The sequence below is a fragment of the Setaria viridis genome, chromosome 2 (genome assembly GCF_005286985.2).
Source record: "Setaria viridis chromosome 2, Setaria_viridis_v4.0, whole genome shotgun sequence".
Lineage (NCBI taxonomy): Eukaryota > Viridiplantae > Streptophyta > Magnoliopsida > Poales > Poaceae > Setaria > Setaria viridis.
Genome location: NC_048264.2, coordinates 30565800 through 30591868, shown reverse-complemented (window position 1 = coordinate 30591868; position 26069 = coordinate 30565800). Strand labels below are relative to the sequence as shown.

Here is a 26069-nt window from a genome sequence, read left to right as displayed (position 1 = left end):
CGGCTTCTAATAAACCCACTTACATTCCTACGTCGTACATGGTTCAACTTATATGTGGTGGTTGAAAAATGGCATCATGAAAAAGAAACACAAAAAGAATAGGCAGTTGTTCTTTGTTAAAAAAAAACACTACACAGTCCAATCACAGGAATGACCAAACTAAGCAACAAAAACAGGAGCTGCACTCTGTTTTCCCTATCATGCAAATTGATATTTCCCTCATCTGGCTGCTGGGTGATTTGACAAAGGCATCTAGCTAGCGGGTCCTTTGTTTTAGACTCTTCAATTTCCAACCTCCAATGATGCTTTTTTAAACTGGCATAGCATTTGGTACCTAAACAATAGTAGTCTAGTGTTAGAAGAGAGTGGTTGAAGGGTGTCCTCGTCAAATAAAAATTATGTCGCTCTTTGTCACGTAGTAGGATTTGATTCCCTACAAGACAACGTGCATGAACATAGCAATCATAGGACACCTCACCTTGATTTTTGAACTAAGTTACACTTCCTATGTCATTGACTACATGTAGTTTTTTTTTTCCTGATGTTCATTATGGAACTTTGATTATGGTCTAAGATAAGAAGAAACATACCTATAAATTCATACTCCATCATTTTTAAATATACAATGTCTGGTACAAGCTAAATATTTAAAAATAAACTGATTAACTGTCATATATTTAATTTCGAAAAAACAATTGTCATATATTTAAAAATGAGAGAGTATGTCAAAGGATTATGTCCCTAGAAAATAGTACTACACAATTTCTCGTGTACTCAACCTATTATCATGATACTCGACCTATTAAAAAAATAATCGACATTGAAGGAGTACCACGAATACGAAAAGCGGTATCTCTATTTTTTAATACTTGTGTATTATATCTGTTTTTGAATCCTCAACACACATTTTCTTTTAAATTTTCTAATCGACGATTGGTTCAGATCGACGATAATATTCTATTTGGAGGGATTTAGGACGTGGCACCCTGAGGAAACCGATGCCTGAGCAAGTGCAGGACATACCAATAGTTTTTGTCGATGATTATAAAAACTATGAATTAGATTAATCAGAAGGTAGCAAAACTGCCGAAGGAAATGACAAGGGCATGCTTCTCTGTCGTTAGTGCTTTAGATTTCTAAGCATGGAGTAGTTCTTGTTGCGCAATCACAGCTCTGTGGAAAGGTATAGACAGAAAGGCACCAGGTGTGCATAAAGTTTAAATTTTCAATGCTGAGAAATCTAATATGCTGTATAATTAGCTACGATTTGCATACCTTTCTGTGCAGAACCATATATAAATGCTGCGAGTTTTAGAGGTTTCAAAATGAAGTGCAGCTTGAGACTATAGACTAGAAGTGTGCTTTGATAATTATTTACTCACCTATTTTTCCTTATTATTGTTTTGTTCATCGATGTAGAACTAAGAGTTGGGGAGGAACTGAAGTAGACGGAGAAGGTATGGGCGTATGGCTCTCCTACACCTTCCAAAACTAGTGGCCTAATTATCTGAGTAGAAAAATGCGGTCACTAGTCGTAGAAACATTATTCCATCTATATCATATATAACTCTGCGGATAAGCTACTGATAGCATCAAAATAACAAAGTAAGAGCTATTGATTTCCTGCTAGGGTCTCCTTTTTAACCCGACAGAGTGAAACTGGCAGGGATGGTGTAACAAACCGCTAGGAATAACCGCATCACAGCAGCCAATCGCTGTTCATGCTACAATTTAACAAGGACTTGTAGCGGCTTCGGCTTCACCTATTTTACGCAAATCAACGTATTAAATTGTAGCATGAATTTATTTCACAAATGAAAGAAAAAATGAACGGAAAGTCAGGTGAAGAGTTTTGTTGGCTTCACCGACTTTGCCTTCGCTGATAAATTAAAGTCGTTTAAGAGAAAAATGGTCCTTGTATTCGTTAAAGCCTTATAGGCACCGCATGTTACCCAGCGTATGGCAGCGGCTGCTATCTTCTCGGTGCAGGCGATCGTGTTCGTGTCGGTATCTCCCCGAGATTAACGGCCAAACGTCGTCGAGGTGTCGGATCGACCTGCACCCTGCATGGCGCCAGCGCCACGCCATTGATCTGATCTGACTCATGCACGGCAGGTGGACGCAAGCACCTGTGCGCGCGACCCATACCCCAGCCGCAACGCGATCCACGGCGGAGGCCGCGCGATCAATAATAAGTGGCCGCGCCCGCGCGCAACTGGGCCGGCCGGCCAATTGCCCGTTGCCCGCCGCCGCCGCGCGTTCAATTCGAGCCCCGCCGCCGTACGCTCGCGCACGCACTGCACAGGGGGTACGTACAGACTACAGCGCCGCCGGCCGGCCGGCCGGGGCATCCACATCCGCTCTCATTTATGGCACGCCGGGCTTTCCGGTGCGCATGGGCGCGCGCGCGTACTCTCGGCCGGCCGGAGCGGGCAACTTGGGAGTACGGCGGCCGGCCAGATCGACAGGGACGACGTGCGGGATGCGACGCCTGGCGCGCCATGGGATCCAAGCTAGATACCGATCGGCTGGCTTGTAGCGAGCCTGTTTGTTGATCTGGTCCGCGATACGATGCATAATAACCATCACGTTGAACTCCAATAAGCTCGTCAACAGTAAGACCACGGGTGCGTGTACAGCACGGCTGCTTAGTTTACTAGCTAGGCTATAGCTCCTAGAAATATAAGTATATAACCGTAACATAAATGTGACCTGTACTTTGTTCGTTCACGCAGGCATTTCGGCCATCAATACACTCGCGCATCCACCGGCCGGTGAACGGGTTGACGCATTGATGCCGTGGTCAGATCAGGATCAGTATCCCGTCACTCAGTATACTGCATGCGCCCACTGCACAGGTACAGGTCCAGGCAGCAGGCATCCACCATCCATCGATCTGGCTGGCCGCTGGCCACCTCCTCTACGCAACGTAGGCGCCGTAGGGGCCTGGTGCCCGCGGCGCGCCTCCCGATGCGGCCATGAGCAAGCCATGCATGGAGGATCGGAGTCGTCGGAGCATGCACGCACAGGCCGGGCGGCCCATATGCAGCACGTGCAGATGACAACAAGGGCCGCGCGGGGCGGGATCGCCGCGCCGTTTGCTCGGCGCGGCGACCGGCCGGCGGCCGGTTCGGCGCGGCGGAGACATGGGCGATTAGCTATCTAGCAGTGGTCAGGGAGAGCATCAGCGACTAATTAATCAAGACTAATCAATTGGAAGAGCGGCCGATCTCGATAAGGGTCGGGATTTGGTTCACGTACGTACGCTGGTTTCCTCAGCGATGTGATCGATCGAACAATTATATACAATATAATGGATACTGCATATATTAGTACACGACAAAGTTAGGGCATGTGATCGATGCGTATGTGGCTCACCCAGTGTCCCAACACCTGTCCCCTGCATGCAGAGACGTTGGGTCAGAATTCAAAATGAAACATAGCCGACTGCCTACGTGGAGGTTCTCAGCTTCTCAGATTACGAGTCAATGACACTCCTCGTGACGTGGCTAATAAGTACCAGCGCGGGTAGTGTATTTCAAAGAAAAATTAGACTGGTGTGCCGATTTAATTAACTGGCGTGCACGTGGTGCAGTGCGGTGGTGTATATATATCGACGCTCGGCAGACAGACGGCAGTTGGGGCATGTGGGGTGGTACACTGGCGCCACTGCTTGGTTGCAGTAGCTAGTGAGCAGCGGCTGAGATCAAGCGGGGAATCATCATGGAGGAAGCTAAGCGCTGCAACAACTGCGATGACGTGCATCTGGACATCTATCTGGTAATTTTGGACGTGCGCACATTTTTACTACCCACTTCGTCCGTCGTACGCCCTCGGGAATTGTGACGGAGCCAAACGCGCCGATCCGTCGGTACGTGTACGTTCCTTTCCAGGTGACCAAAATGTAAGCGTTTCAATGCAAGCACGCGCACACCTACAAAAAAAAGAAAAAGAAAAGGGAAGCAAATCAGGTCTGTCCACACAAAATGAGAATTTAGCATGCGTGCATGTACAATGGACGACGCAGGCGAGACGACGACAGTGCTTCTGTAGCTACGGATCGGAGCTGAGAACGTGGATCTGATTGAATCAGATGGCAGGTATAAACGGTGGCCTACGTGTACCTTGGCGTGCAGTTATCCGATCGGTACTAGACGACTGTTGAACGAACGTGCACACGGAGGCGTATGTGTGTGTGTATCCTTTTTTTTTCTTTTTGCATCTTATAGAATGCCACCGATCAAATGATCCAAGCGGCGCGGCTGCAACTGCAACTACCAATCATTCAAATTTGCAGGTACAAGACAGAATAAGGATAACAACAACAAGGACGTTTTTTTTTGTTGGATGTAAATTAGCGCTAGGTAGTCGCCTCCTCCATACTCAGTATCTTACTTTGTTTTTCAGATGTCCACATATGCGTCTGACATTTTGTCATACCATTGGCAGCATTGGTTTGGACCATACATATATCTGCACTGGCAATATAATATACTCCCTCCGTTTCAAATTGTATCTACGTATCTGACATGGATTTTTCTATGTATCTAGCATATTAAAAAAAACTATGAGCAAAAATAGCCGACAATTTGAAACGGAGGGAGTATATTGTTGGTGTACCTATAACTCAAATTAACACTTGAAATAAAGTCAATCTAGCTTTGCAAGAGTTTTCAGAATTTGTGGAGTTTATTGCAAATTTCGGTAGCAAAGTATATGTAGGGTCTCTTTCATCAGAAAACAAAACAGAAAAAGAAATAAAGAAAGAAGGGGAATTTTGTGCAACTTTATATATATAGCAACTCGGACTCATATTAGCAAAGGCCGTGATAACACAGTGCAATTGCATGCTATTCTGCTGAAACAGATGCATTGTTAAGGGGACCATGGAGCGGCGAGTGGGCGCGCAATGTGCCATGTCGGGTCATCACCTTTGCTGGCAGGCGGCCAGCGAAGAGATAAGAGGACACGACGACGCGCCGTCGCAGCACAGCAGCCACCAGCAGCAGCTCGCGCCGATCCCGAGAAACGTTTCGATTGGCCGCCGGTTGCGTTGCACCGACGTGCAGTGTGTGGCGAAGAATGAAGCGCCCGTCCACGTTTAGTCGCTCTCGCGCTATGAACACGGTTGCATGCATCGGATTCGCTCGACAGAGGAACATGCAGGGCACGCAGCGGGTCAATGTTTTGTTGTTGAACGCCAGCGGCACGTACCGTATGCGACGCCAGGGAATTGGTATCTGGTAGCAGGACACGTGCATCGTATCGACCCGGCCATGTTCCTCCCGGTTTGGGTTCCTAGCTCGGCATGTGCTGCTGCGTGTGCAGCGTGCTTGTATAAGCTCGAGTGTTATCGGTGAGCTAGTCGTACAGGGCAATGCAGCCAGTTCCTTCCTCGGGTTGCTTTGCCAAAAGAGGTGTGTGGAAGTTCGGCTGCATTAATGCGTACTCATCAGCATTAGCTAGCTAGCTGCTGGATCGAGCCTTCAAATCTTGGAGCCTTCAACTGGTAGGAGTTTGGCCTGGCCAGATGGCTGGTGTGTTATGGTCCACAGCTTGCCTATACAAGAATTAAGCATTATGTGTTTCTCATGTTCAGCGTGAGAAAGCACGAACTCATGTTGCTTGAGGACTTGTACACAACATACGTGCACGTACCCAATATTTTCCCTAGAGTGTCTACGAGACGTGCGTGCAAGTGCATGTGCACGCGCATGAGATCGGGGCGGCGTGATGTGACCCTGCCTCGCTGTGAACGGCGGCCCATCCCGTCGTCCGGTAGCCGCCGGCCGGCGAGGGTAGCCTGAAGCGTAAGCAGGCTTGCTTGAGAATCCTAACGCCCTAAACCGCAGCCCTGCACATGCCATGCCATGTCATCCGCGACCCGGCCGACGGCGCGAGGATAGCACCATTCACCAGCGTATCTCATGATCGAGTCCGCACCATGCCGCGGACAACGCGCCGCCGCGCGTGTTCTCTCTCGTTGCGATTTGGGGCGCTCGCAAGCTGCCGGGATCGGGCACGGGGAATCGCGTCTCCGATGTGCACGGTACGTGAGGGCGCATCGACGCGACGGCGCGCGCCGCGGTCGGCCAAGTTGCGTGCAGTATGGGGGGCGTTGCCTGTCACGTCTCAGCTCCCTGGATTGTTCGGTTCGCCGATGCGGTTCATAGGTGAGCGTGCACACTGCAGTGAATGCTCTCTTCACAATAACCTACTAGTAGTAGAACTGCAAATACGAGTATAGACGGGCAGGCACGTACAATGAGAGCACTGGGCCGTCACACGGGAAATATACGGTTTCAGTTGGGGTATGTACGTACCTTACTACTACCTTTAGACTACGGGTTGTTTGGATACGAGATGCTAAACTTTAACAGTGTCACATCGGATGTTCGGATGCTAATTAGGAGGATTAAACATGAGCTAATTATAAAACTAATTGTCTATTAAGCCTAATTAATCCATCCTTAGCAAATGATTACTGTAGCACCACATTGTCAAATCATGGACTAATTAGGCTTAATAGATTCGTCTCGCGAATTATACTCCATCTGTGCAATTAGTTTTGTAATTAGCCTATGTTTAATACTCCTAATTAGCATTCAAACATCTGATGTGACAGGTGTTAAACTTTAACAGGGTGTTCCCAAACACCCTCTACCTTTAGAGCTAAATAATCTCGCAGCGTGCAAGGTGACATGACGTGCAGTGAGGACCTCTGCTCTGCAATATGATCGACACTGATAGCGAGATGCCTGTCATTTTCAAACGCAGTCCAGTCTTCATGTTCTATTCGATGACGTGACCCGCGGCAAGGGGTGTTTGGGAGGAGAGCTTATCGGATATTCGAATACTAATTAGAAGGATTAAACATAAGTTGTAGAACCCCTAGACTAAATCGCGAGACGAATTTATTAAGCCTAATTAATCCATCATTAGTGAATGGTTACTGTAGCACCATATTATCAAATCATGGACTAATTAGGCTTAATAGATTCGTCTCACGATTTAGCCTAGGGGTTGTGTAATTAGTTTTGTAATTAATTTAGATTTAATACTCCTAATTGATGTCCAAACATTCGATGTGACGGGAGCTAAAATTTAACCCCCTCCTACCCAACACCCCTAAGCCCTCCTACCCAACACCCCTAAGCCCTCCTCCCCAACACCCCTAAGCGCTGTACCCAGACTATCTGATTGGCCTGGGGGTGCCCGATCCCAGCATATCCTGAACTGGCCAGATTTCCCCAGAGATTTGGTCGGCTTACGACGAGACGCTGGTCCCATTTGCTGGACGTTTATCAAAACTGCACTGATGCTGCTGATGAAAATCAGACCCTATTCAGCCTGTTCGCTTCAGCTTATAAGCCGGCTGAAAAGCTGAAACGGCTGATTTGTTGTGAGAGGAAAATACTGTTTGGTGGCTGATAAGCCGGCTGAATAAGCTGAAGCGAACAGGCTCATTGTATTTGTAGACCGTATTAACCTCGTACAATTCCTGGACGTAGACGGATTCCTGTACCTGCACAAACTTGAAAGTTGAAACAACAGGAAACGTCAGCCAAATCGGTCAGTTTCCAGGCCAGCATCCAGTCCTTGCAGCATATGCACGGGATGAACATACTCGATACAGAACCAGTCTGCTAGTGCACACAGCAATCGAAAACCCCCAAACAATCCAATTGCCTGAGCTATACGGTGAGTCGGTGAGCTAGATTATTAAGTGCATGCCCAGAAAATACAATGTGGCAATATATACACATTTCCTGTTACACCTATGACGCCTTTTCGCCAGCCTGCAGCAAGCCGGATTGTGCTTGTCCGGGTGTAGCAGGGGGCATTTGGCCAACTTGGCCTTGCTGGCACCGTACCTCAAACAGGATCATGTTTCTTGGACTTTGGGTTGAGTGCATTGTATAGCCTGCAACTACAATCCGAGTAGGCCCCAAACATGAAACACCCCATCTTGATCAGATAGATATTTGTAGTACGGCGGCTGCCTGTGGGCGAGCACGACCAAATCAGCACACACCCCAAATGCACTGCTCTTATGTACCATACATTGTACTCTAAAAAAAAACTTGACGGGAAGGAGCAGACCGCACCGCCGCTTTTTTAATTAAGAGGATGCATACATTGTACTCTGATATCTTGTTACAATGCCAGCCTCAGTCGACTGCATCAGCAAAGTGGGAGAACTGATGAAGCATTCCTGATGCATGCACCAAAGTTAGTTGGATGTAAATGAGACCATACGATTGATTCTACATAGATTTCTCCAAGATCCGACGTAAGTAAATCATTTTTCAAGATAGTAACTGGATGAGTGATGCAGTTGGTTTCTCCTAGTCCTGATGTATTTACCCAAGTAACATAACCCAAAGGTTTGAAATTCTGTAATTGTAAATTGAACCAGTGAATTTGAACTCTAGATACATCAGTACATACCTATGTAAGAAGAATTCCGAACTTCAATGGATGTATTGACTAATTCAAAATTTTAAAGGGATCTAAACCAATCAGCAATAGTTCTTGAGAGGACCCTTGTTTCATTCAGAGCCAATGATTTCAATCCCTGGGCAAGAGCATCTGCTGGAGTGTATTCTGAACCAACTTGCCATTTCACATCCTGTAAACCAGTAAAGGTGAGTGCCTGATACGCCTGAAACACACAATAGTTTTCGGAAATGGTAGACGAGCACATAAACTCTCTTTAGTATGAAGCAATGATCTAATTAAACATCAGTTTGCTTGCTTCCACTCCTAATTCTGTCAACAAGTGGAGACTATTATTGGGGGTGAATGAATAGCAGGGTGATGCTCATGCACATATTATACCTGTATACATGGAGTTAGATGTGTCCCCAGCAGTACGATTTTCTTTATTTGTCCACCAAATGAGTCTACTCGGGGTCTCAGGACATCTTCAACTATGTCTGTATCATCAATAGCATCAACACTGAATTTGACCTACAAAGACATACATAAAATTTTTTAACACTACACTATAACAGCCAGAGGTTAAATTTAGCAGATGCAAGTTTGTCAGTACCAATAATGTATTGGGTACGCTGTATGAATTCTTGCAGAATTCACGGTTTTCAGGTGGTGTTGGTTTGAATTCAGACACACCTTCTGTAACCTGTACATAATATGGGAAACAGCGATCATCATGACAAATATGCACTGAAGCTCACTAGAAGTCTACCACAGCAAGGTAGCACCAAAGCACAGTTAAATAAGAAAAAGAAGAACTACTCTGCAAAAAATAATAATAGACAAACTTAGATCATACAGTACCTGATTCATTACCGATGGTAACTGATCAACAAATTTGCTCAGGGATACCATAGCTTCTTGATCATACTCACGTATAAAACCTCCAGCTAAATCAAATAGAGCTTTCCATGCATCTCCTAGAGTCATGGCATAACATTGTTTTATAACAGTTCATGAAGCATATCAAGCAAAAGTTCACGTCCCATTCTCACTCTTTCATTTAACAAATGTCAGCATACAAGTTGCACTTTTACCACCTCACAAAATTATGTCATTACACAAGGCAGCAGCAATAATACCATGAAGCACTGAACTCAAGAAGCTACAATCTATAATTAAGAGCAAGACATCAACCCCAGACGCGGTTTTCAGGTTGCTTGATTGTTGGATCCATATGGAAAGCTTGCGTTAAAGCATAAGTATTTTATGGCGCTTTCAGCCAGAAGAAATTTTGACCAAATGGATAAATGACAGATAACGTGAGAAGGTAAGTAGTAAACCAACAATCACCTGATGCATTTCTGGCCACTGAGTAAACTGACGAGGCCTCCATCATAGGCATCAATTGACTAAAAAGAGGGCCTATCTGTATAAAAAAAAAACTGGTAAGTTCATTTTTGACCGTCCAATTATCGCCTAAGTTTGGTTTTGGTCATCGAACGCCAAAACCAGAAACCTTCGACCATCCAACTATCAAAACCGTTTACATTTAACCATCGAGCTGTTTTGGTGGGTGGTTTTGGCTGTTTTGGTGGGTGGTTTTGCTGACGTGGATGCCACATAGCAATGGGACCCACATGTCAGCACATCTTCTCTCTTCTCTCTCCACCTCGCTGACGGTTGGGCCCCACACGTCATCCCCTTCCTCTTCCTCCTTCCCCTTCCCCTTCCTCTTCTCTTCTCACCTTCTTGTGCCAAAAAAAGGGGGGCGCTGGCGAGGCGCGACTCCAACACCCATCCGACGGAAAAAAGGCGGAGTAGCCGGCGCCATCCACCGGGGCCGCACCCGCCGTCGTGGAGCAGACAGAAGCGGAGAGGATGGATGCCCTGGATCGGATGCTCACGCAGCTGGCCCTCGCCAACGACGCCCGTCTCGCGGCGGTGCTCGATCGCGTCCTCCCCTACGCCATGACCTCGCTCGCCTCCCTCGCGCCTACTGTTCGCAAGCTCGTAAGCGCCTTCCTCTCTCTACTCCTTTGCCCGCTACCAGCTGCTGCCGCCATGTCGTGTTTGCAGGGCCCAGCCGCCGCCATGTCGCTTGCTGGCCGGCTGAGAGTGGGGGCCCACCCCTTGCTGCGCCGGAGCCGCGGTCCCTGGGCTCCGCGTCGCCGCTGCAGCGCCGGAGCCGCGGGCTTCACCTTCGCGCGCACGCGCCTGACGAGGGACCACCACCCCACTACACCTCGGCGCCCGCGCGCACCAGGCTAGCAGCAGGCGGAGGGGGAGAGAGGAAGGGGAAGGAGGAAGAGGAAGGGGATGACGTGTGGGGCCCAACTGTTGAGGTGGAGAGAAGAGAGAAGATGTGATGGCATGTGGGTCCCATTGCTGTGTGGCATCAACGTCAGCAAAACCACCCACCAAAACAGCCCGATAGTCAAATGTGAATGGTTTTGATAGTTGGATGGTCGAAAATTTCTGGTTTTGGTGTTCGATGATCAAAACCAAACTTAGGTGATAATTGGATGGTTAAAAATGGACTTTACTCAAAAAAAATATACTATTAAGAGAGTATAACTTCAAAAGAACAGTAGGAACACAAGGAAGCATTTAACATTTTAGACTGAAATCAGCTCTAAATGCAAATTGTGTTTTGGAAACTTGGAATTGAAGTATTGATTTGCATATGTTCCTCAGATACAATGCTAAGACTTTTTCGTTGCCAAAAAATGCTGCAGGCTCATGATGCTTTTTGCTAACTGATCCAGAACTTTTGCCCCCACTTCACAATGGACTGGCTGAATGTGAACACAAAATGCTTTCGACGGCCAACTGCAATGGAAGTATTTTAATTTACCTTTTTGGCTGAAAGTGACAATGCTAATCCACAAAAAACATCAGACAAACAAAGCACATGATAGTAATGGCTGTGGTACAATATCAGATAACAGCTACATTTTGGGGGTTATGAGGGGATCGCAGGTGTGATCGACATAAGCACAGTTTGAAGCAAGGTCAGACGCATGAGCACAGGTTGGCCTAGCCAGTGTCAAATATTATTGACTATGATGTTAAGCCAATCTGTTGCCACATTGACTACACTGTTACTGTAGCATGTCTGAAAACTTGAAGCTAGTTTTATGCTTAATGCAATGATTCACAGCTCTCATGCACATTTGGGAGGAGGGAGGGAAGGGGGGTGGGGGGTTTGGGTGGGTGGGGGCGCCCGGGGGGGTGTGGGGGGCAGCTCAAATTTAGATATTCAAGTGTCAACTACTTGGTCACACAGACGCATTATGTTCAATTAGAAAAACATTACATTGTTAAACATTACATTGGCACTCAGTTAGCCTACAATCAATAACCTTCTTTCCTTAATTTTCAGGTACTACTGACTAGTAAGACGAGTTGAACCGGTAACTTTTATGCCTACTACTAATTTTAGGTCCAGATTTTCTCCTAGTCACAGTTAATTATAAAGTTCAGTATCAATTTCTCTACTGGTCCTTACAGATAATTCCAGAAACTTACTCTGATTTCTATGCTTGATAGTCAGCATCAGTAACTTGGTAGCATGAGTCTTATGTAGGGAAAATTGTAAGTCATGAAACGGAAAAAGGCACCCACATCAATCATAAGGTAAGACGTAAGAAAGCCCAGACTAAATACCTGTTCAAAGTAAGGAACAGCCTCCGAAGCTGGCCTATTGTTGAATGAGACAATGGCGTTAGCCTAAAATGAGCAGAACCCAATGGAGAAATAAGATCAAAGCCACTCAGCAGTCAGAACAATATCAGATTATATGCAATTTTAAGGAACTCAAGCTTGCCCACTCATTATACTAAACTATTCAAGAAAACAGAAACTTATGCGGATTCTTTATCCAACAAAACATAAGCAGACCTTTGGTATCCTTTCTGAGAAGTAGCTCCCCACCAGCAGCTGAAGCAGCGCCCCGTTGCTGCAAACCATCAATACAATAATTAAACAAGCATCGTACACGCCACCAACAAAACAGAGCTCGAGATTTCCTCTGTCAAAACATCGAACAAGTGGCGCGCGCTGGAACCACCTATGTCCAACAGAGTAGAGCGGGAGTTCCGTGATGTCCGGAGCGGTCAGCCCGGCCTCCGGGAGCCCCGAGGCGAGGAGCGCGTCGTAGCAGGCGTGGAACCTGCCGAAGACCTCCCTCGCGGCGGCCTCGTGGTCGAAGGTGACGTTGTACGGCACGCACACCACGAGGAAGCCCTCCCGCGCCAGGAGCTCCAGCAGGTAGCTGCGAGCAGAGCAAACCAGCCGCGCGAATGAGCCACAAGCCGACGGATGCGAGCCAAAACCGAATCAACACGTTTCGCGTTCCAGTGCGATCGGATGGAAGTTGGAACCCCATACGCTGGCGCAACGCACTTACCCGTAGGTGACCTCGGGGACGGCGCCGATGAAGGCTCCGCCGAGGAACTTGACGACCGCGAGTGGGCGGCGGCCCCGCGGGGGCGGAAAGATGAGGCAAGAGTGCTCCCGCAGGTACGGCCTCATCATCGGCGGCGCCGGCCTGGGAGTGGGGACCCCGAGCATGGCCAGCGAGCCGTCGGGGCCGAGGGACGCGCGGCAGGAGAAGCATCTCGAAGGTTTGGCGCGGCGGCCGCGGGTAGGGAATTGCCGGGATTTTGCTGGAGAGGCGGCCGGTGCGGGGCAGAGGAGGTGAGCAGCCGCCGCCGCCGCCGCCGCCATGATAAGAGCAGGTGAGCGCGGTGAGGTGAGGCGGGGAGCGGAAATGAACACGAGCTGACGGTTTCGCCACGAGGCCCGCGGCGCGGCCGCGCCTTTCTGCCGTGGACCTGCGACGCCACTTGTCTTCGTGGCAATCGTCCGATCACGCCGGAGGCTGTCAGCCAAGGACTTCGGCCCGTCCAATGGCTCTGCAAGCCACGCATCGACGAAACCTGCGTTGCCTGTTGCGTAGCTGCTTCTTCCAGATTTCTCCTCTGCCGGCTTCCGGATAAATCGATGCCACGGGACCTTCGAATCCCGCAAATCTAAGCCATTACTTGTATAATTCGTACAGAACTTTTGAGCAATGACCTGTAAAATTCAGGTAAAATTCCCACATTAACCGGATGCGGCATCATCTCGTCCTGATTTCTTGGCAACATTACAAAACTGCAAAGGCCAAGCTGAATCAGAACTCAGATGCACACTACGAACAGTGCTATAATTTTACAGAAGATTATGCCAAGGACGAAAGACATGACTTTCTGAATGAGAAATTACCTAAAAGCATTGCAGGTATGACGCATGGCCATTTCCCATGCAAACCTCACTACATTCAGCTTTACAGTTATATATACAGTTGGAGTAACATTACAGCTATACAGTAACATTGACTGAACCAGGGGTGCGGGGAGATGCACCAACTAATCAGCTAACACTGTCCTTATACCGGAGCTACTTTCTATACACAGTATATGTTGGCAAAATTTGCTATCTCAAAACTTTGGTGTGCTCGTGTTCAAAGATTCATGAACACAAGTACAGTTTGTAATCAACAGACAAAACCTAGAAGTCAATCGGTGTGAAGAAATCATAGATCTAAGTCAGGAGCGACTCTTATTATCTGCTAGTTTCTCTCCCTTAAGCATATACAACCAATTAGGTCATTTCATTCAACCCTGCCTGCATTCATGGTAACAGGGGAAAGAGTTAGAAATTTTTAGGGCAGTAAAATGAAAGGTCAATTTCCCGTCCAAATATGAAAGTAAAACTGTACTTAAGATACAAACCTTACAACGCAGGGAAGAAACCATACCCGTTTGGATAGTCCAGAAAAGAGTAGTATACACACTTGCCAAGCATAAACGCCTGAATGCTCCAATAACATATCCGAAGCCATTCCATTCAGCAGGCCTCTTGGTCTGATGAGCAAGGAGCTAACTGTGAGTGTACCTTTTGTGGTGCATCAAAACATCGAGCTGCAGTTTAACATGGTGTACAAGAGCAACCCTTCATTGCTCACATGTGCAGAGGTGATTCCTTGTTCAAAGCTCACTCCATCAGCTATATATCAAGAGTAATATTTACTCTTTAGATTCTCATCACACAGATTTATCCTTCTGAACAGGCTTTTGGGGGAAGAAAAGTATAGCAAGCAAAGAGCAGATACTTAAGCCAATAACACCATCGAAAGGATGCAGATGGTAGGTGCCAATAATCCAAAATGGAGTTTCAGGTTTGGATATTATAACACGACTGCTTTGTATTAGATAATTAGCAGTCATAATTCCAGAACGCAGGCCAATAGGTGCGGCAAGCTTCCCTTGTGTCCTCTGCTTAAGTCCAAAAAGCACCAGAGAAAGTAGCAAGAAACCTGGTACTGAGGGTAGTGACCTGCCATTCAATCGTATTGTTGTCACAAACTTTTTTAATGCTTCACACAAGTGAATCATGCTTGTGTACTACCAAAATGAGTTCATATATATGCATCACAGAATTAATACTTAGTAGCATAATGATTAAATGCGGTAAGTCTAGTAATGACTGCCTTAAGCATTCACCAGCAGTCCAGCAGTGGCATGAACCACGTACAGATCAATAAAGCGGTGACAAAACAGGTGATAGTGGGAAAGAATTGACATACCGATGAATTAGAGAAAACACAAGTCCAGATATCAGAATGGCATTGTAGTAACCGAGGTCAACAGCAATTTCCTCTGGAAGCCACGATCTGAAAACCATTTCTTCCACCACGGCAATGCTAGTTGCTGTTGCGAACCCTCTAAGTGCTAGCATGAACACATTACTAGAAGACTTGATAAGATCAAGGGGTCTAGATAAAGATGAAGGTAACCCTGTCCGATAGGTTGCAAAACCAAGCAGAATGCTTATTGAGTGCACCAATCCTACAATAATTACACCTCCAACCAGACCTTGAAAAAATTCTTGCAGCTGCAACAAAAAGTTAGTTGTTATATACATGCATAAATCATCACTCTGAGTTCTTCTAAGAAAAACAAGTTGGCTATAAGAGATGAGAACTCTATACCCTAGATGCAGACCAAACGTTCATCCCATATTGCTCAACTGGATCCTCATAGCCCCGTATCCTTTTGCCCCATAGCATGACAAGTATCATTATAGATACATACAATCCAACAATGCAAGCATATCCAATAATCCCAGTTGAAGCGCTTATTGTCCAACTTTGAACAAGTGTTGGCAGTAGAGGAATCACAACAGGGGACCATAGGACGAGAACCATTAAAGAAAAGCCCATAATCCTATGAATGCAAAGAAGGCACAAGTTAACGACAGCCTAGGAACAAAAAGTATGACATGCCTACAATGGTGAAAATTCACCTGACTAATCCATCAAGCGACAAACTTGTATTATACAATGACAGTAACAGGTAGAGAACTAAGTCTACCAAAACCATGGCTCAAGTAACAACAACTACTACTACTACTGTAGTGCTACTCAAGAATGAGCCAATGACTGATAGCACTCCAACTGCTTCTTATAGCAAAAAAATTAAATGTAAGGCTCTGACTTTTTGATGCACAAAGGTGAAATTAATGGTCATGGAATTTTCTTTAGAAAGTAAAGTTTCAGCATTAAAAAATGTTTGCCTGTTGTTTGCTTACCCAAAAGAAAACTTAAAAGGGCAACATCTGTCAGCACCCATATCAAATGAAGGCAAAGAAAACATATTGGAGCTAGTACAGAAGAAAACATATTGGAACTAGTACAGAAGAAAACATAAATTAGGGTATTCGGAAAAAAACACAATTACATAAATTAGCAAAATCAAACCAAAAGAATTCAACCTAGTAGTTATAACAGAAGAATCTAGGGCCTGCTAAATTTTTACTACATTCTGGCATTTCGGGAGGACCATTCAAGTATTTTTTTTTTAATGATTTTGGCTTGGCTAAGTTGCTAGAAGGCAAGACAGGGACAGTGGTCTATGATTGATCATCTCTAGCGAAATTGAATCAACAACAAAGAGTCATTATGCTTTTGGTAGACATACATTTTTTTTCAGGGAAATGAAAACACAAAATAACAATTAAAATGAGAACAATAGAAATGCCAATAATTATTTTTTCAACGAGAACAGAGGAAATGTATCTATATCTATTTGAAAGAGGTCGGGCTGGAGCTTTGTCCATTCATTGGAAAGATAAATGGTGTGCACAACTTAACCATCCCAGGCAGACTCCCACAGGGAGGAGGAACACCTGAAAAACACTAATCATGCACCACCATTGTCACACAAAAGCATGTCAAACCCAGACTCAACACGAACAGGCGTGGACACTCAAAATAGTATACGAGAGAAACTCAGATGCACCAGGATATATTAGAAATTTTATTAACTACTAACATAATCCATCTGATTAAGGAACATGAATTAAATGCTCATTTTCTATTCAATTGTTTGTCTCTTGCGCGTTAAAACATAGAACTAACCTCTGATATAAGGGTCGTTCGCTGATACGTAAGAATGAGATAAGCCTATCTGTTAAGCTCATAGCACCACGAATTCCGCCCCAGAGTAGAGCAAATTTTCCAACGAACCTCAAAATTCCACCTTTTTGTCCAAGTTCAGCTAAAACTGCAACAATCCTGCTTGCAGAAAGTCAAAACATGATAAGCGCATTGACAGAGAACAAAGGAAAAAAAAAGGATAATGGAAAAGGAGAAAAAAACTGTAACATTAACATACCTTTCATGATCAACCTCACCATCACCCTTTGTGGGAACTACCGGCGCTGCAACAGATAGGGCTTTCTCAGTAAAACTTCTCATCAAATTGTTCTGGCCCTTTTCCTGTGTAGTTTCCTCATGCTTGGCATTCTGAATTTCATCCTTGCCATCATTATTTTCATCCTTATTTTCCTGCTTATGAAAGTTGCATGTATTAGAAGGGAATGTTCCAACAAGAAGGAGCAAGGTTAGATAATCTAAAAAATTCAGCATGACTCTAATGCAGTATAATAAAAAAAATGAACCTGGATATTAGTTTACTTACCTGATGATGTGCTACCAAAGCGGAAGCACCTAGGGCAGCCGTGACTGCCCCTACCATCATACCTTGACCCTTTGTCCTTGTCACCTCCTGATGGTTGTCCTCACGAGCGTTTTCAATATTATTATCTGTATTTGCTTCACCACTATCCTGAATATTTGCTCTGCTGATATCCTGAACAATAAGATCCTCACTCAAAATATTCGACTTCACATTGGCTTTCATATGGTCATCATGCTTAGAGACATCAACATGGAAGTAATTTCTCAAACATGCCAAAGTTACACCAACTATGACACCCACAGGAAGAATGATCCTCAGATGCTGAGATTGCTGAACTGCAGTAGCTACAGCTTGAACGACATGTTTTCCGTATGTTGAACCAAATTTGACAGTTGTTGGACTTCTTTGCACATGTGCCGCTGAATATAACTCGCAGTTAAGCACGATAAGCTTGGAGACTTCAGCAGCAACGTGTTCTAAATCATTTGCAAGACCTCTTTCAAGTTGGCTAGTATCTGTTATCCCTATTTTGCGACCAACTTCAATTTTGAGGGCGCTTAATAGTTCATCTCTGATGAAGCATGCAAGTGCCTCCCTCAAATCATCACCAGGTTTTGATTTGGCTGCTACTGTATTTTTGAATGCATTTGACTTGTATGCTGGGTCTGGAAACTTTCCTGGTATGAAGTAGGGTGGCTCAACAACATTGTCCACTTTAGATGGCTCTTCTGTGGATCCAGCATAACTGACCTCCTCCATGGCTCCATTATATCTACCAGATTTAGAAATGTCATTATGCACATTGTGCATCTGATCTGCTATTTTCCATTTACCCTCTTGTGGATCGAGAACAAGATCTGTTGCTGAATTAGGCTCTGGTGATTTGAGTTGCAATTGTGTATTAAGAAATTCATGAAGGTACATTGTATACTGTGCCTTCAAGTAAGAGTTGACAGCTATATCTAATAAATAATCAGGTAAGCTACCGACCTGCTTCATACCATCAGTATCCACATGATCACCAGCTTCATGTCCTCGATAATATCTCATTTTTCCTCGACCAGATGAAACAATGCTTAAATTGGGATTTTCCTCAGCAAAAGCGTAATCATGCTTAGACATGATTGAATGACTTAATCCAGGACTGCTATCTTCTGGTTGCTGAGATGATTGGATTTTATCTTCTCCACTTGATGCATTCTTCATATCCTCCTTTCCATGAGATTCTGTCTCATCCACGGAAGGGTCACCATCATTTTCATCAGAATTTTCCCCATTCTCAGAGTCCTGTTGTTTCTGAAACTGATCGATCATATTTTCAAGGACTCCAAATACACTAGTGACAGCCATTTGAGTTGAGTCATCAAATCCAGTTAATGCATCCAAAGCCTGGGTCATAGTAATTGGGGAAGGTTTTGATTCTTCTGTTTTAGAGACTTGCGTGCTTTGATCATCCATATTATGAGCAGCCTTATCTTCACTCGTGCGAATTGTGTCACCTTCCTTTTCTATTGCATGGGATTGTGGGTTCTGGTCTGTTGTAGGATCGACTGGATGCCCCCTTTCTGTAGGAGCCCCATTTGAGTTGGCTGCTGAATGATCATTGGAAGCTTTCTTTGTAGTCGTTTCACTGCCCTGCTCTGTTCTATGCTGCTCTTCACTGCTATCGTTGGTTCCTAAGTTAGATTTATCTGATGTATTGGGTTGGGTTTGTTCACTTCCCGTTTCTGTTGCAGTTTCAACAGGTCCAGAAGTTTGGGAAGGCTTTTTTGGAGTCGTTTCACTGCCCTGCTCTGTCCTATGCTGTTCTTCACTGCTATCATTGGTTCCTGAGTTAGATTTATCTGATGTATTGGGTTGGGTTTGTTCATTTCCCGTTTCTCTTGCAGTTCCAACAGATCCAGAAGTTTGGGAAGGCTTTCCTTGTGATAAATCGATGCTTTCTCCCGGATTGTCATCATTTGTTATGTTAATGTCTTTCTGACCCCCATCACCAGCAGTTGCAGAACTCCTGTTCTGATCAGCCATTTTGGCATCCTTAAGCCCACTTTCATGATCTGAATCTTTGAGCTTTTCCTGGGCCACTGCCTTAGTGGTGGTTGGTCTTACATTGTTCCAGCCAAGTCGCTTCAATGCATCCAAACTGAAATTTTCTCGTTTGGAATGCAAAATTTCAGTCACAGAAGCTGTAAGTTTTCCACGCACATCTTCAGGTACAGCTTCCTCTAGAGCTTTCACAAGAGTTTCACCTTGCTCCACTGCAACCAGAACCTTATAACAAGAAACAGAAATGTAAGCAAAATCTCAATATACGTCACAAGACTCTAGCAGGCAATATTTATACCTTCCCCAGAAACAATCAATCATAGTTTTAGTTGTTAAACAAAATTTGTATACTTATGAAAAAAATCATCACTCTTATGTACTCACTCAAAAAATAGCATAAAAAAAGAGAAAAGGATAAGACAAACTACATTAAATTATAGTTTATGCAATTAGAGTAAAAGCACAAAAGGGGGAAAATAAAGCAAACTTAGAAGCTAATACAATACTCCATCCAATACCCTATATTTAGGACAGAGGGGTGACTAGAATTTTTTTATCTTCAGGAAAACTGCAGATACAAACTGTACAGATTTATAATATGTCTGCATACCTTCTTCTTCTGATCATCATCAAGAGTACCAGGCATTGTAGCATCTAGCATATTCATCACAAGACTTGCTGATTGAAGTGCCTGGCCTTTTTCAACATCTTCAGAACTCTCTTCTGACTCTTCTTCTGGATCTATGTTTACACTTTCTATGTCACCAATATTTTTCAACTGCCCCTTTTCTTTGTTTTCAGCACCGGAATACTCTTTTGCAGAATCGATTAGCAGGCCATTAATTCCATGAGGAACATTATTATACAAAATAAGCTCAGATGGAGGGCGAAAACTACTGCCTTTTTGAGCTTTCCTCTCATTCACTTGAGGTTCAACAAATGCTAGACCTTTGGATGGGTTAATTGTGATGTCTACATCTTTTATAAGTGGATGGCGACCCTTCAGAAGAGCAAACTCTACTGCTGACAACCACTGCATAAATCAAAATAACAATTTAGCTTGCCAGCTGAAAATGCACATAATGGAAGAAGCATGTGCAGGACAGATACATAACAATGTTAAATCCAAGGGGCAGTGCAAGTAACACAACTGAATAATTTTGCTTACAATAGTCATGAATGCTATAACACTTGTAGAGGCAAGAGAAAAAAAAAGGAATTGAGATTGTGGGTCTATATCAATCTTATTTACTCCCTCCATTTCAAAATGTAGGTCGTTTTAGCTTTTCTAGGTACATAGATTTTACTATGTATCTAGACATAATCCTATAGTTAGATGCATAGGAAAATCTATGTATCTAGAAAAGCCAAAACGACCTACATTTTGAAACGGAGGGAGTATGTTACTGGTACTTCAACAAATTATCTATTTTTAGACGGAATACTTCTACAAAATCAGTTGCTGGCAGTTTTTGTAAAGAAATCTTGTTAATAACACCAAAATATACATGTCTACTGCTTGACGGTGGTGCAAGAATGCTTCCATTTGGAGTCTCAGAGAAAATAAATAAAACAATGCTTACCTCTAAAGCAAGATTCTGGCACCAGAACACTGTGTATCTCTGAAAGGTAAAGATACTGGAATGTGCACAAGAACAAAGGAGAAGGCTTGTAAAAGGATTTTCTGATATTGAACTGCGCGGTACTGAAAGAAGTGGCACAGTCCCATCATCACTCTGCAGTACAGCATATCTTCAAATTAGATAACTTGAAAGATAGTGTTAACAATGCATGCACTGGATTTTGTTCTAATGAAAAGTGTTAATGCTTATGTTGACTACGTTTAGAACTATACCTGTATAAACAGTAGAGGTATTTTCACACGGGCAATTGATAACCTTGTGCTATTTTCAGAATAGAAGTCATCTAGAGTATAAAATCCATGTGATACCATGGATATCGCTCCATCAAAATCACGTAAACTCCTGGCTGATAAAGCCTTTTGGACATCGAAGTCTTTAGCTTTACCTTGAAAGAGTTCCTGAAAGAATACGATATCAGTTGTTCAGCAAAATACACTTCAGGGAAAAGGGTATACTTGCGAAAGTGCCATGAATCATAGACATCACCACAAGAGCGGCTGGTTGGTTAAGTAACTCAACTTGTACAGCTTACATTCCTAGTTAGGAAAAAAAAAACTGAAGTGAGACTAGTACGACTACTTTCTATAATGACCTTCCACATATTCAGTGGATTGATATATTCACATGCCCACCTCAGAGGAGATTGTGTGCACATGAAAACACATGGTAGAAAGGGGGACAATTTTTTTGGGAGAGCAGTGGTGATCACAACCTTATTAGCACGCAGAATATCCACCAAGCCAGCCGTGAGCTTTTGATCAAGAGCAATATGATGAGGAAATGATCTTGTTGCTTCTTGCAGGTCAAAAGGGTTGTCAATACAAACAGCAGCGGTAAGAGGAGTAGACTCTCCAACTTCCACAAGGTACTTCGTCAGCATATTTGCACCATATCCCCATCCAACACCCATTAGTGTTGTCCAAGGCCTCTTGCTGTTTATAAACCGTACTGCTGTGCAGATATCATCACTGTCAGCTGCCGTAAATAACCTACATAAGCAGGTAGTTTAGAAGCCCTACAATCTAATATCCATCACTGCCACATTAAAACATATGTACAAGCATCAGGAGGTACGCTAATGCAATGAATTAATAAATAAGGTGAGTGCATGATTGATCGCAATGGAGTCCATGATGCTCCAACATCACAAGATTTTCAGTGTAAGCAATGATTGGTAATGGCTCAGTAGAATAGAAGGTAAGAAGATAACACTTATGGTTGACATTATCTGAACTTGGCAGTCATGGTGCTCCAGTGACAAAGATTTTGTACTACAGATTCATCCAGATACGTTCTGTGGCATTTCAGTACTTACAATCACTAGGTTGCATAAGCAATACTATGTCTAAACTCTTTGTACGCTGGCTTCAGAATGGACAGCAGTAATATTAGCATATATGTGGCACACTTATTTTGAATTGACCATATATCAGCACAGGGCGAACAGTCACAATTATGGTGCTATACATCAAGCAATGAACAAAATTGAGAAGTTTTAAGTGCAATGGACACCTAAAAAGTAACTGCGAGCTTCTAGTTCTGGTACTAATGAACTTCTTGTGAAAGGCAATGAGTTACTCCCAACACATTCAAATTACAGAAAAGGGCAAGAATTCAGAGACCCATATGTGCAGAAGAATTTTCACCTTGCTGTAGTGAGTGGGGAACCACCGCAGCCTCTGGGATTCATCACAATAGGGAAGTACCCATTCTTCAGCGCATCCACCACGAACACCTTGATGCTCCTCTCCATGCTCCCCTCAGGCGTTCCCGGCACCACGAGCACCGTAGAATCCAACCCATGCTCCTTGTCCAAGTCCAAATTATCGGGCCAATCGAGCGCGATCACCCCGCCGTCCTCCAGCGCGACGCAAATCCTCTGGTAGGAGATGTCGCAGGCGCCGTCCCCGCCGCGCGCCGCGGGGATGCGGCCCCGGCTCAGGTTCACGTAGTGCCGCTCCTCCGTGAGCAGGCGCTCGTTGACGCCGTCGAGCAGCAAGCCGCCGTCCTCGAACGAGACGGACGGGCACCGCAGGAGCACGCACCGGTTGAACGGGGTCGGACTGGTGAAGAGAATCCACTCGCCCGCGACATCCCCGCACGCGCGGTAGTCCTCGGGGTCCTGGGACGGAGGCGGTAGGCTGTTCCGGGACGAGGAGGAGGACCAGGCGGAGAAGGAGGTGGCGAGAGCGGCCGCGGCGGCGAGTGCGGCGGGGCCGACGAGCGCGAGGGAGGAAGGGAGGCTGGCGAGGAGGTCCGAGATGGAGGCGCGGGGGACGATGCTGTGTGGCCGGTGTTTGTGGCGCCGCCTCCGCTGCCGGCGCTGGAGCACGAGGACGAAGGGGGCGGTGGGGGTGGGCGCGGCGCCCCCGCGAGGGAGGTAAGGAGGAGGAGGGGGTCGGGAGGAGAGGAGCATCAGCGGCGGGTGCGGCGAGACGCCACGCGGCAAAGCCCTCAGGAGTGAGAACGCGGCGGCGGCGAGGGAAGCGGTGGTGGAGGGAGGCGCGGAGCGGATGGGGGAAAAAAGGGAAGCGGGACGTCGACGGCGAGCGACGAAGGCTCGCGGCTTTTCGAGCGAAAAGCTCCCGCTGTTCGTTGTCGTGGCGTCGACGGGGCCACGGGTTGGGTCACCGACCGGTGGGGTCCATGGCATTGGTGGAATGCCTGACTGCTTGTGTCCGCAGTCCGCGAGAGAGCGAAGCGTACGGCGCCGGTGGGCGGTGGCTCGCGCGGGGAGGCGGCGTGGTGGGGCGCCGAGCCCATGGGGCCGGGAAGAGGGGCGGGATTTGCGGGTGGGAGTGGGACCGTGCGAGTGGGTGGTGAGGTGGTTCGGCAACGATCGCGTGGCGCCGCACGTTGGCGGCCACGCACGACTACGGGGAGAAAGGGGAGCTTCAAGCGAGTGTACCATGGTGCCGGCTGCCGGGTGTGGCGTGGCTCCTCCTTGTCACTTCGGTTGGCCCATTTTTTAAAGACAAATTTTGATCGGCTACCAGCGTGGTTCTTAAATCTATACCATGTTATAAGCACTTGAAAAGTATAAATATATGAGTACCACCTGCACCACCTTAAACATGTCTAATTTAACTAACAGAATAATTGATGGTCGAACCCGTTGAAGTTTGACTTTTTAAATCAAAATTAAGCTATTTATGTATGTGGATGGAGGAGTACCATTGTAAGCTAGCATTGCTTTGGTTGCCTTGTGGCTCCTAGCAAAGTCACTGATCACCTTCTGATGAGGACATCCCTAACATCGACACTAATATTATAAAGAATAAGGATGCAACCAATATTGTGGGTCCAATTACACGAAAGAGAGCTAAACAACTAGAGAAGAAAATTCATTCTCAGGTGAACGTTAAACTTGTTCTAATTAATGACAATATTTCAGATCATTCGATGCTTCCAAGTTGTTGTTTGAACATTCTTAGGAACGAATGGGGCGAATTTGGATTAGTAGGGCACCACGCACGCAGCATAAGAACCCAAAAGGTACATGTGTTGAGGGAAAAATGACCCGGTGTTGTGGACAACAAATCCAACTCTTAGGATAAAGAATCAATCTAAGGAAGCTAAAAGCACTTACCGAAGGACCGACTGACAGATGAGCGGAGGCGTCGTGGTGTGCGGTAGAGAGGAACGGAGAGGGAGAGAGCCGGGCGGTGGAGGGATCGACGATCTCTGTGCGGGATCGACGGGCGTGGGATCCGGGACTATTTGACATCCTTATTATGAATACGAATACCACTCGATTTCGGTTGCTCTCCTTACGGCCCCCTTGAACAAAATTATATTTTTATCATTTTTCGCATGTGGCGCACCAATTCACCCCTGCCACCATAGATTGGGACATGAAATGATCAAATTATCCATGCCTTATCCTTTCAGCCCCACCAGCCCACCTGAACCCGGCCACGAGCCGCTCTTTGACTCTGCCTTCTGCTTATCCCCCTATGCTTAAACATCCCAGTGTCTAAACGGAGTGAAACTAACAGCGCAACAAAAAGAAAAAACAGTAGTTTATTCATCTTTTTTCAACGAAAGCGGTAGTTTCTTTATTTCCAACATACTTTTTTTCCAGCACCACATACAGAACAGCTGCGAACAGTATATGCAAAGTTGCAAACACAAGGAAACACAGTCAGGAAAAGCATGGATGATGTAGAAATTCAGATAAATGACCTGCAGTTAACAAACTGACATATTGAAAGATCGATCGCACACAGATTTAAACAACAGACATCACATGCATAACAATGGTAATAACATAGTCTTAGCTTTCCCTCCACTTCTTTGGTCATTCATGAAGAATTAACATCCAGCCATACATGACATTGTTCATGGCCATCTAACAGAACACATACTTCATGGGCAAACATACTGGCATACATCACATTGTTCATGCCAAGATTACAGAACACATTGCTATACATGACATTGTTTATTTTTGCCATAACTCAAAAACTTCAACTTCATGGCATAGTTCAAGCAAAAGCATACAACTCAAAGCTTCAACTTCTTTGCCGGTGACTTCCTTTTCACCTTGGTGGCCAGCTGTTTCTTCCTAGGTGTCATCTTCTTAGCCACATTTGTTGCTTCCTCCAGGTATGGCAGTGCCTCCAAAGCTAGTGGTGCCTCCAAAGCCAGTGGTGCCTCCAAAAGCTAGCCTCCTGGGCAAGTGTTAGTATGGAACAAAAAGAGTTAACAGTAGGTTTTAGTATGGAACAGAAAGAATTAACAACAGGTTTTAGTATGTGACATGTAACAAGTATTACCTCTTAGCGGATTGTATTGACGTTGTTGCTTCTGCTTCCTTGGTTGTTGCTTCTGCTTCCCTAGCTGCTGCTGCTCTTGTCCTAGGAGTTGTTAACATTGTCTCTGAAGAAGAGTCTTTCTTGGCCTTTTTCCT

General features: G+C 45.3%; 2 protein-coding genes across 8 annotated transcripts; both read right to left on the bottom strand.

Annotated features, from left to right (window-relative positions):
• Window positions 1-7685: 7685 nt before the first annotated feature.
• Window positions 7686-13268, bottom strand: LOC117846445 (uncharacterized). 2 transcript variants are annotated; one of them, XM_034727608.2, is made up of 11 exons: window positions 12851-13268; window positions 12512-12715; window positions 12343-12400; window positions 12109-12171; window positions 9793-9868; window positions 9304-9419; window positions 9056-9145; window positions 8842-8973; window positions 8452-8632; window positions 8109-8215; window positions 7686-8003 (listed from the first exon to the last, which is right to left on the bottom strand). In XM_034727608.2, exons 1-9 carry the CDS (start codon window positions 13168-13170, stop codon window positions 8504-8506), a joined length of 1188 nt encoding a protein of 395 aa, XP_034583499.1. In that variant the 5' UTR covers window positions 13171-13268; the 3' UTR covers window positions 7686-8003; window positions 8109-8215; window positions 8452-8503. The 2 variants fall into 2 exon arrangements, with proteins under 2 accessions (XP_034583499.1, XP_034583498.1); XM_034727607.2 differs by having other exon boundaries at window positions 7686-8215.
• A 438-nt stretch (window positions 13269-13706) lies between these two features.
• Window positions 13707-23700, bottom strand: LOC117846444 (uncharacterized). Of its 6 annotated transcripts, none has more exons than XM_034727601.2 (12): window positions 22804-23695; window positions 21870-22146; window positions 21370-21555; window positions 21098-21250; window positions 20125-20547; window positions 17469-19739; window positions 17163-17335; window positions 16907-17062; window positions 15479-15713; window positions 15074-15381; window positions 14220-14823; window positions 13707-14112 (listed from the first exon to the last, which is right to left on the bottom strand). In XM_034727601.2, the coding sequence occupies exons 1-11, from the start codon at window positions 23571-23573 to the stop codon at window positions 14532-14534; spliced, it is 5244 nt and encodes a 1747-aa protein (XP_034583492.1). In that variant the 5' UTR covers window positions 23574-23695; the 3' UTR covers window positions 13707-14112; window positions 14220-14531. The 6 variants fall into 6 exon arrangements, with proteins under 6 accessions (XP_034583492.1, XP_034583493.1, XP_034583497.1 ...); XM_034727602.2 differs by having other exon boundaries at window positions 14246-14823; XM_034727606.2 differs by having other exon boundaries at window positions 21870-22108; window positions 22804-22945.
• Window positions 23701-26069: the final 2369 nt, after the last annotated feature.

Bases quoted from the DNA above. Each gene is read 5' to 3' on its own strand.
- LOC117846444 (XM_034727601.2), bottom strand. From the start codon at position 23,573: ATGCTCCTCTCCTCCCGACCCCCTCCTCCTCCTTACCTCCCTCGCGGG. The intron at 21,556-21,869 runs GTTGTGATCACC...GTATTCTTTCAG, and splicing joins ATATTCTGCGTGCTAATAAG to GAACTCTTTCAAGGTAAAGC. The intron at 19,740-20,124 runs GTATGCAGACAT...TCTTGTTATAAG, and splicing joins ATGATGATCAGAAGAAGAAG to GTTCTGGTTGCAGTGGAGCA.
- LOC117846445 (XM_034727607.2), bottom strand. From the start codon at position 13,170: ATGGCGGCGGCGGCGGCGGCGGCTGCTCACCTCCTCTGCCCCGCACCG. The intron at 12,401-12,511 runs GTGGTTCCAGCG...GATGGTTTGCAG, and splicing joins CTCTACTCTGTTGGACATAG to CAACGGGGCGCTGCTTCAGC. The intron at 8,633-8,841 runs GTATAATATGTG...ACTGGTTTACAG, and splicing joins ATCTAACTCCATGTATACAG to GATGTGAAATGGCAAGTTGG.